Consider the following 10371-nt stretch of genomic DNA (forward strand, 5'->3'; position numbering starts at 1 on the left):
TTAAAAAATAAATAAAAAATACAAGTTTTTTCTTAAGAAAAAAAATTAATCACGTTGTTAATATCTTTCTTAAATTTGGTACGTAAATGTTGTAAGAGGTAACATAAAATCATGGTCCAACAATTGCTCGTAGAGACTTTTTTTTAAAACATTTGAAAATAATAAAAAATAATAAAACTACATAAGTTTTCCAGATAAATATGTAAAATTGATGTCCACAAAAAACAAAAGGTGATAGAATAGAATCCACTCAAATCTTCACAAAGAAAAAGATTTTGGCCCCTTAAACAAGATAATATGTGAAAGACTTGTAATAGGGGTTTTATTGATAAATTGAGCAAACAAAGAAGAAAAACTTAAACTAAACATACAAATATCTAAAAGACTAAATCAGTGCAAACCCAATCACGAGGCTAGCTTTGTTCATTTAAGACATGGTTATAGTGAGTGAGATTCAAAACTAAAGATTTCAAAATAATTTCAATCTATGAGCAAATTAAAAATTAAATGTTGGTGGAATGAGGCACCAAACTATTTGATCCGTGATTGGGGCAAGTGGATCCCTTCCCCGGGGATCCCCGCGTCGCCGGGCCCCGCTGGGCCCGATAATTAGAAAATAAAATCAAATGTTGGATTTGCATTATTCTTACTAGGAGTAGTCCATCGGAAAAAACCTCAAATTCCATGATAGAAAACGAGAGACTTGAGCAATATTGAAGCTTATATTGTATACTTAGAGGAGTCTCTTTTGGAATATTATAGCTCATTCGTTCGTATATATATTTTTGTTATTTTCATTCTAAATAATGTGTCCAACCCCACCCCAAAACCAAAAAAAAATTCTTACTATTGTGTATTATTATGAAGTTTCCCGGAGAGAATTTTGAATTACTCTTATTTGGCCTTTCATATTTTATTGCATCCTTTAGTTATATTATTTTATTAATATATTTTTCTCGATAGATTCTTGTGCGCGCTCCCGTAGCTCAGTTGGTTAGAGCGTTGGTCTTATGAGCCGAAGGTCGCGAGTTCGAGCCTCGCCGGAAGCATAATCTTGATCTCTCTGTTTTTATCTTAATTCTGTTTTTTTAGACAAATTAATTTTTTTGATTGTCTCATCAGTCACCGCTGATGGAAGTGAAGCTCATTCATGGGCTGGAGATCCATTGTTTCAAATCTAGGGCTTTCCGTGTTCCTGCAAACTCTACCACTTATCCTCACAGGTCTTTAATCGTGCTCTGCCATTTAAGCCTTCCATTTCTGCAGTGTTTTTTTGCTTTCAAATTTATCGTTTGAATTCTCAACCATCAACTTTAGCTCGAGGTTTCTTTTAACTAATTGCGCAGATTAAACTTCAAATTGTTGGTAGATAAAAGGAAAAATTTAACCAAGCGTTTCCAAGGACTTGCAGAGGTATTCATATCATTCTTTCGACGTTAATAAAGCTTGTTTGTTTGTTTGTTCCTTCCCCAATCTTCCTGTGAACTGAAACATCCATGTTCATTCTAATTGTCTGTAGATTCGTAGTTTACTTGAGCTGCTAATTGAACTTATGATTTTCCATGGCAACAGAGATGGAGACTACATAAAGGAAAGCTTTCAAAGGGTCAGGATTATACCAAGCAGTTCTCAGTTCATGTCGTCAAAAAGTAAGGCATTATGTTAATTTCCTTAGACTCTATAGAGCGTATCCAATGACCAAGTGGTACTAATAGCTTCATAGTGAAAATTGAGAACTTTCGGTGACATTGACAGGGGAGAAACTTTAACATCAATCTCAAGAATGTATGATGTACCGATACAGGAAATTGCAGAAGTTAATGCCACAATTCTTGACATTGACCTTATTTTGGAAGGACAGTGCCTTAAGATTCCTGTCCATGTTTGTAAGGGAAGTCCAATGGTAGGGTTTTTTTTTCCCCTTTAATGCTTTAATTTGGTTTATCTTCTCCTTTCTTATCTATACTAATAAATTCAAGTATGTGTCAAAAAAAAGAGGTCTGCAGATTTAATTTCAGAATTTAATTGTAGCACTATACTGATCTATGATGGTGCTTTAACTTTGTCGATGTAGATATTTTTTCACTGGTAAATTAATAGGAACAATCAGTCCTTTGCTGAAAGAAATTGTACATATGTTATACTAAATTCAATTGATATTTCTGACCCCACAAAAATTGAAAAAATAAAATAAAATGAAATTGCAGTGGATATCTTGAAGTTCTTAATCTCATAGAGCTATGATTACCATTTTCCTGTGAGCTATGTATGGCTTGGGCCACATGGCCTTTATAGACTTTAGTAGTGAATGGACAGGAAGTAGGCATGCTGTTTGTCTAGTCCATTCAAAATTGTGTAGTTTGTTTGGTTCTCATGAAAATTAAAATTTAACAAGTGATCAAATATATTAACTTAGAAAAGTAGGAAGGCAGGCAATCAAGTGGAGTTGGGCAACGTTGAGTAGGGGGTTTTCTAAGGCCGGGTCAGGATCCCATGCCTCATTTGTTAACTGGGTTGGAAAACCAAATCCAATAACAGTCATTTTAGTATTTGGGTTGGGTTCAGGCAAGCTAGTCAGTGGTCAGGATGGATTTCGGCAGGTGGGTCATCTGGTTAAGAATTGATACCTTGGATTTGTGTAACAAATTCTTAGATCATAAATGTCTGCTCACTGGCGATTTATGACTATGCTGCCATTTCTATGTTAGTATTTCTTAAATATTTTGAGTAGAAGCTAATGAGTAATTCTGTAATCTGAGTATTTGGAGACTTCCATGGTTGGCCTAAGGGCTCTGTGGTAATGTGAAAGCCTCTGGAAGTGCTGGTAACTGTTAAAGTGCTTTTCCCCTCTTTCTTGAACTTCCACCTGTTTAACTGTTTAGATAGTTTGTCTAGCGATTTCACCATTCCAATGCACTTTATTTTTTCAAATAGGCTTGTTACAAAAATCACACTTGAATTGGTTGGAGTTTGTGAAAGACTATATGAAAGTCAAGAAGTGTAGGCCCCATGTCATCTGCCTTTTTCCCCAGTGCTTTATACTTTCTCAATAAAAATAAAAATTGAAACCGGACAATGTCTCATTTTCTGCCTGCTTATTTTAGTAGAAATTTTCTTTACTTCATTTCACTTTATGTTACTAGTTCACAAAATCCAGCATTACTTGCATTCACTCTTGTATTCTTGTGGCATCAAAGTCCAAGCTCAGCCTAAGTATTGGGGGGTGGATCGCCCTCGGGCCTGTATGTCTGTAGTTTGTGTGGATGCTGGTCACTGTTTTGAAACAATAGGATCTTTAGACAACCTCTCCCATCAAGGATCATGTGGTCTGTGGACCGTGTCCATGAAACCTACAGTACAGCAGCATGTGTAGGCTGCAAGGTTTTGGTGACGCATAATCTAGTACTATGATTTCTGTTTCTTCCAAAGTTGGATCTAAATCATGAGATAGACATTCTTTTAATTTTTAAAGTTAATATGAAGTGCTACTGTTCATCCCCATTTGATGCTTCCTTTCTTTTCTTTGAGAGGGGCCTTGACTTTCTGATGGTTTAGATTGCTTTAGCTTCTATTAAAGCCACTTTTGGTATTCATCCAGGATTACACTTGGAAAAGTTGGGTACTTAGGTGTAAGACTCAGGAGCGATGTCGAAATGCTCTGAATCTCTTCAGCAGTCTTGAGGACCGCAGGATGTTCACCATGTTATCCTCCAATCAGTTTGTCCTTGTAAGAGATGTTTGCAGTGTAGGGGTTTCTTTTTTTAGTGCCTTTATACTGAACTTACTAGAGATCGAGTCATTATTTCTTTTTCTCTCAATATAATTAAAATGTGCTTCTCAACAGGCTCGTCTATTTTAAATGCCAGGTTAGGCGGACTGGTTATTTTCTAATTCTGCTCCCTCTTGTTGCATTTTGTTTGAGATGCATTATGGGGGCCTTTCACTGTAGAGTTGACAAAACTTTAAAGAATCAAGCTGTACGTGAATTGAAGGCACATTCCCAAGGATCCAGAGCCATGCGCTGGAAGTCTGCATTAAGTGAAATGACTGAACCAGAAGCCCTGCATGCTGAACCAAGACAGGATTCTGCCGTAAGTAGTAAATGGTTTTTCCTGCTATCATGTTTTTCAGGACAAAAAGATATAGGTTTGTCAGCAAGTATGCTGAAATTCATTAATCTATTAATGTTATTCTTGCTAGCCTGGGTTATTTGCTTCTGGATTAGATACTCTATAAAAAGTCAAACACCTTCCTCAAGTAGAAATCCTGGTTTCCTGAAAACCAACTCATCAAGCATGCTTGTCAAGGTGGTGCCTAGGCTTTCAGTTTCCCTTTGCTGGAAGGGCTAGGCATTGCCTTAAACTTTCCCCTTCAGCTTCAAGGTGCCGTGACAACTATTCTGTCAAGTCCTTCAGTTCAAGTGCATTTGTCTTTAGTTTGATTGAGAGAGAACTCTAGAAGCTACAATTGTATAGAACTTTTGGTAGGGCTTGGTGTATGATTATTTCAATGTTCCAGTGGGTTCAAAGGTCTTAGCTCTAACTTTTGGCAGAAGTACATGGCATCAAGTTAGTAAAAAGAACTTTGAAATGAAGGGATCTAACTCTTTCCTACCTGTACACCCATATAGAAAGGTGATACCCAGTGCACAGGACACCTGCATTTAGCAGGGTTAGATGTAGGCAGCCTTGTATGTTTTTGAGAGGCTGTTTCTGGGACTTGATCCCATGACCAAGCATGAGTGCTTGACCAACCCAATAGGGATTTTGGCTCACAGACCTCTTGCTTGGGATGCAAAGGGACGAGAGATTGTTTCACATTTAAGGAGGAAGGACTTAGTTGGGTGAAATTGTGAAGGCCTTTTCTTTTTGTTCACCGATATCCTTTTTTCTGTAAAAGCTATTGTTGAACAAATGCCATGTTTCTCTAGAAATTACAAATGACTTTATACCATTTAGAAGTTAGTATTCTCCTTTTAAATGAGAATAGCCTTCACATATACCACCTCCATATTCTGATACTTTTGTTGGTTTGTCTTGAGATCTGAGAAGTTCCTTTGCTTGGTCCGTGATCAGTGTATTATGAACAGATAAGAAAGTTCCTAGGAACTGCTGGTTGGGGGCCTGGAAGCATAATCAGACTGACATCATCGTACACATTATGTGAAATAGTTAAAATGTTTGAAAATTCTCTTCTTGTCTTGTGATCATACATTTGCAATCATATATTTTTCTAGAAAAATTGGTTATTGACGATTCTGTACATGACTTTCTTTTAATTTTGTTTTCTTTTTCTTAAAAAAGGGGAAGGGGTGTTTCTACAGAGCATTGCTGTTCATAGTGCGAAAACATTCGTTGTTCTCCGACTAAATGAAATTGAACTTTCCATATTTTGTGCAGAAATATCCAGAAGATCAGTCTCAAGTTCCTTTTGAAGATCCCTTTCATGCATATGGTAAGCTCGAACCAACATATCAGAAATTCCTATCAGAATGTGGAATGAACAAATACGGGTATTGGCGTGGAGGTTCCCCAGAATAAATGCTGTCTTAGAACTGGTTATGCTCAAGGCTATGAGAAATTTGTAACGTCAGATTGATTCACTACTTGGCAAAGCTGATCTTTATGTGGATCTGGCACATGGTGTGATAATGTAGTTTGTAGATTCTTATAAAGGAAATGTACAGTGACACATTTCGTTCAGGTTTTCATTTTTGATGAATGTATCATTTGTAATTGATTCAAGCTTTTGACATCCAAGATTTTCTTGGCTCATCTGTACCTTGACCTCTGTTGCCTAGAGGGAAAGGGTGATTTCATTATCAACTAACAAAAGAATTCCCCGAGAATTATGATCCTAAGTTACAGAAACTGAATTAAATAAATACACAACAGGTGTGTTATAGCCTAAGAGGCAAGTCATAAGATACTATGGCATAGAAATAAAATTAAACAATTAAAATCTTTCATTGCTTGATCAAATACAAAACACAGAATATGTTTAACAACCTGATCAAAACTGAAAATGAAATGAACCTAGAAATCACATTAGTGCTTTTTTTGGAAAATTATTCTCAACGAACACGGCGTACTCTCTCTTCTTGTCCTAATCCAAGTGATTTCTGGGCATTTGAGATGCCTTCAGGATCTGAGAGGAGGAGAGAAGAGGAAGTCAGAAAAGCAAATTGGCAACATTAATTATGCTTCAGAGAAAATGATGAGAAATGAACAAAATTAAACATCCAAAAATATGTATATTAGTGAAGTGGTTGACTTTTCATTCATAGGCGCCTCATTACAACACCCCCCACCCCACCCCCCAACAACCCCGTCATTCATTCAAGTTGAAACATGGATACCAAGGGGGAAAATAGGAAAATGGAAGCTCAATCCTGCAGCCAGATGCATTGGATGGCAACATGAGGGAACAGAATAAACACACTAATCTTATATGCGAGGGTTTTCATTATAAACCCCAGGCCAGCACTGAAGGAGGGGGAAAGAGAAGGCTCACGGTTGGATTTCTAAACCGTGTGACCACATTTATAATGATAACTAAAAAATTCTGAAATTAAACAGTAAGGACATCTTATGTGTAATTTATTGAAAAAGCCAAAAACTAATAAACAGCACATACAACGAGGAAGCAAAGACACAAACTAAACATAACAAACATAATTTGATCAAAACCATTATTGTTTGTGGGAGCCCAATGCCTCTTTATAATGTAGGCATCTTGGTTGTTTGATACTAGAGGACAAGCTTTGCAAAAAGTAACTCAAGCATAAAAAAATAGGAACCAACTTAGAAACACAAAAAACTAGTAACTCTAACCTGCAACTAGACTTCCAGAACTTTATGACAGATTAACTTCATTATTCTGCATAATAAACTAGCAGAACACCTAAGCTGCTGCTGTTGAATTCTTCTAGAATACAGCTGGAAAGGGGGAAAATTCCCTCCCACCCCTTCCTCTTCCTGCAGGCTGCAGTTTATAGAGGGACATTCAGTCCATATTATATAATGGATGAAGAAGTCGGTAGATCAACCTTGTTTCATACTCCTTGTTTCAGACCGAAACAGATCTTCATTCTAAAAACACAGTCTAGATTCCAAGGGACTACCGAGAACAGAAATGAAGCTGCCAATGATTTAGCAAAATCTGAGGTTGTTCGGCCAAAGCTGTTCTTTATGTTGCAGGTATTTTAGGTGAATTTCAGTAAGGGGGAGCAGGTACTGGACTCGATATGAGATTTTATCTTTGCTGCTGTAGCATTTATCTTTTATGTTGTACTTCTCCCCATACTGACACAGTGGAGATCCTCTTCCACATCGATAAGACTAGAAAATTTTCATGCTTTCTAGTTTCAAACCATCATTAGTCCATGAAGGCCATGAGGAAGAGGGAAGATCTATTAAATAAAAAATTTAAAAAAATTAAAAAAAAAAAAAAAAACACAACACCAACTATATGGCAGACTCCAAAATGGCCATAAAATTGTCAGTCGTTTAGGTTAAGAACTGGACCAGCATTGCATCAGATGTAAGCAATCCCCATGGCTACAAAACTGAAATTCTTTAATGCCACAGGATATCAAATAAAACTCACCAAAGAACTGAGTGAAAATGCGAGTGAAAAAGCTGAGATTGCGGGAAGCATTATATGCCATTGCAGGAGGAAGAGGCTTCACAATGGTGTCGATGCTAAAGACTCGTTGAAGAAACTGCATATACAAGAGATAATACATTACATTCCATTAATACTGAATACAGAATCATCCAAGATTTACGAAATAGTGCCCTACTTATAAATTTAACAAGCACCATGGCCAATGACCTCACATAAGATGCTGGTAGAATTTGAGTTAATCAGTTAAAAACAACACAAGCTTCATGAAATTATTTGAGAAGGCCATAAAGGAGCACTAGATAGTTTACCATTGAAAGGCAGGAATAAAGAAGTTCTCGTTCAAGATCTTAGAAGGCAACCAAGTTTACATAAAAATGGAGAAAATTAGATCAACAAAGAATAAGAAGACTTCTTCCCAGTGCAACTAGAGGAAGAAAACTGGCAACCTCAGTATCTGATAAAAAAACCCCAACAAGAGGAGGGCAAGTATGAAGACATTGACACGACAACTAAGCATTATCCCAACTAAATGGTGTTGGCTACATGGATCTCCTTGCTTTCCCACAGCTCTATTTGACATCATACCATATACAAGGCATAATCCATGCATGTCTTTCTTCATCAATTCTCTCAGGATCATTTAGGTCTGCCCCTAGCTTTTTTTTTCAATTCCTTCAATCTGAATCAAATCTCTCTTCTAATTGGAGCATCCAAAGGCTTCCTTAGAACATGGCCGCACTACCTCAAAATCCTTTCTTCTAGCAACTTCGAAACCAACTCTATTATGAATTTTTTTTTCTTTTGGCCAAACCAACTCTACTATGATGAGTCCTTACTTTATGCTTCCTGGGTTCCTGGTGGCCTTTTTGGAGGATGGAAATTTCGCATTCTTCTTTGATACTGAAAATTAATTATTTGACAGGAAATGAGTTTGAAACATAACCCAATTAGATGTTTATTTATCACAAAACCTTGCATGTTGACCAATTGAGAGGGAGTTGTCCAGGGCAAACAAACAATTCACTCAATCATACAAAGATTTCAGATAAATTAGTCAATTTCTCTAATCGACCTAACTTACTGAGATTCATCAAATATTAGTGAGAATACGAATCAGACGTGGCATAAAGAGATAAACAAACATATGTTAATGAATTCAAAGCATCATCAAACTTAGAGAAAAGACGGGAGAGAAGTTTTTGCAGAAAATCGAGTTTCAGAACAATGAAGACCTGGAAGTTCCTCTGGAAACTGTATCTGAGTTCAGGGTCAAGCTCGGCCAGCGAATCATCGTCTTCGGTAGTCGAGGAATTTGAAGAGATTGATTTCTTGCGAGGAACGTACATCTTAGGAGTCGTTCCAGGCTGGTTAGTAGCTTTAAGCTTAGCGTCTTGAAATTTTTCTGGTTTCTCAACATCCCTCCATGGGGCAGAAGCAAGAAGCTCCTTCTTCATCTTCAACTGCTTCCGTAGGTAACTCGGGTGACTCGATTAGAAGGTTTTCTCGTCTCGGTCCTTATCTATTTCCTTCTATACCCAACCACTTCGTGAAGTTTGTATTCTACACCACCTGTCATATGGTGACACGTAAGACAGCTACTGGTCGCGTGGTTCCTGCGCCGGGGCATTGAACCGAGTCAATCCGTTTCAGTATTGATTTAGACCGATTCTCCGACAGTTCAAACCAGATTCAGACCGATTCTCCGACGATTCAAACCAGTACGATCTATCATCTATACATGGTGATTCATAAATCTTTGAAATGGTAATCTCCTTAGTAGGATTCTGACATTGAAATGCACCTCTGCATGGTCTGCACCCCACAGAAGTGTTGGATATTTGCTAGTCTATAGATTTTTAAAATCTGATGAGGGTTGCTTGAAGTCTCACAGATGATAAATTGATAATGCCTCTATATACTTGTAAGTTGACTAAGCATATCAAGGTTGAGAGAGAGCCTGCAAAACAGAGAGATTGAACTCTCGTCATGAGATTTTCATAATCTTCTGGAAAGCTAGATGAACAGAGAGGTGAGGTCAAGTGAATGCTTTTCTCTTCAATGTACTACTGGCAAGTTTATTGCAGAATAGAGCACCATTGAGTTTGGTTCCTGAGGAGATGTCTCCCACCCACCTTGGATAATAAGCAGTGAGTCCTTGACACCACCATTTGAATTCATTGTGTTCACTTGCTATGTCAAAATGTCAATCTTAAGAGCCATGAGGCACAGTTTTCCCTCTTGTCCTGTGAACAGTATGAGAAGCTTCATAAGCAAAGAGAATGTTCCCTTGAATTAACCTGTCAGCTACATACGCAACACGGTGGCCTGGTGTCAGCGACACAGGAGGGCAGATGCATCACCAGAAACAAGTTACTGTGATATTGTAAATGAAGTTGGATGGTCCAATTGGTCTGAACTTGACAACTAAATCAGCCTGTTTCAATTTAGGGAATCGAAAAAAAAAAAAAAAAAAAAAGTGCAATTCATCCACTTAAAGAAACAAACTGTTTAGAAAAAACTTCAACCTTCCCCAGGAGAGGCCCAAAAATCTCTAATAACCTTAAGTTGTTCCATCATACGAAATATTTCCTGAGAATAAGGTGAAGCCAATAAACAATCATATATTCTTGTGTACACTTGCTGCGAATTCCTATAAGGAAATCATCTGAGAATCATATATATGAACTAATCTACTACTACAAGACATCTGTTGAAGCATAAAAAGCTTAACCAGCTTGATGG

The 10371-nt window shown here is 37.4% G+C and overlaps 2 protein-coding genes and 1 non-coding gene across 4 annotated transcripts; 2 read left to right on the forward strand and 1 right to left on the reverse strand.

Annotated features, from left to right (window-relative positions):
• The first annotated feature begins 975 nt into the window (after window positions 1-975).
• TRNAI-UAU (transfer RNA isoleucine (anticodon UAU)) lies at window positions 976-1049 on the forward strand. Its single transcript has one exon. It is a non-coding gene; the product is annotated as a tRNA-Ile (tRNA).
• A 52-nt stretch (window positions 1050-1101) lies between these two features.
• LOC149009716 (uncharacterized) lies at window positions 1102-5845 on the forward strand. 2 transcript variants are annotated; one of them, XM_089164254.1, is made up of 7 exons: window positions 1102-1223; window positions 1347-1413; window positions 1573-1649; window positions 1756-1903; window positions 3599-3745; window positions 3867-4091; window positions 5400-5845. In XM_089164254.1, the coding sequence occupies exons 1-7, from the start codon at window positions 1132-1134 to the stop codon at window positions 5538-5540; spliced, it is 897 nt and encodes a 298-aa protein (XP_089020380.1). In that variant the 5' UTR covers window positions 1102-1131; the 3' UTR covers window positions 5541-5845. The 2 variants fall into 2 exon arrangements, with proteins under 2 accessions (XP_089020380.1, XP_089020381.1); XM_089164255.1 differs by having other exon boundaries at window positions 3599-3727; window positions 5400-5787.
• Window positions 5846-5900: 55 nt separating this feature from the next.
• Window positions 5901-9114, reverse strand: LOC149009717 (zinc finger/BTB domain protein). Its single transcript, XM_089164257.1, has 3 exons — window positions 8862-9114; window positions 7609-7723; window positions 5901-6147 (listed from the first exon to the last, which is right to left on the reverse strand). The coding sequence occupies exons 1-3, from the start codon at window positions 9081-9083 to the stop codon at window positions 6074-6076; spliced, it is 411 nt and encodes a 136-aa protein (XP_089020383.1). The 5' UTR covers window positions 9084-9114; the 3' UTR covers window positions 5901-6073.
• Between the last annotated feature and the right edge of the window lie 1257 nt (window positions 9115-10371).

The sequence above is a fragment of the Hakea prostrata genome, chromosome 7 (genome assembly GCF_041222555.1).
Source record: "Hakea prostrata isolate BN-2017 chromosome 7, UWA_Hpros_2, whole genome shotgun sequence".
In the NCBI taxonomy this organism is placed as follows: domain Eukaryota; kingdom Viridiplantae; phylum Streptophyta; class Magnoliopsida; order Proteales; family Proteaceae; genus Hakea; species Hakea prostrata.

Bases quoted from the DNA above. Each gene is read 5' to 3' on its own strand.
- LOC149009716 (XM_089164254.1), top strand. From the start codon at position 1,132: ATGGAAGTGAAGCTCATTCATGGGCTGGAGATCCATTGTTTCAAATCT. The intron at 1,650-1,755 runs GTAAGGCATTAT...TGACATTGACAG, and splicing joins TCAGTTCATGTCGTCAAAAA to GGGAGAAACTTTAACATCAA. The intron at 3,746-3,866 runs GTAGGGGTTTCT...TTTAAATGCCAG, and splicing joins TTGTAAGAGATGTTTGCAGT to GTTAGGCGGACTGGTTATTT.
- LOC149009717 (XM_089164257.1), bottom strand. From the start codon at position 9,083: ATGAAGAAGGAGCTTCTTGCTTCTGCCCCATGGAGGGATGTTGAGAAA. The intron at 7,724-8,861 runs GTCTTCATTGTT...TTGTATATGCAG, and splicing joins GTTTCCAGAGGAACTTCCAG to TTTCTTCAACGAGTCTTTAG. The intron at 6,148-7,608 runs GTGAGTTTTATT...TCCTCCTCTCAG, and splicing joins CATTTTCACTCAGTTCTTTG to ATCCTGAAGGCATCTCAAAT.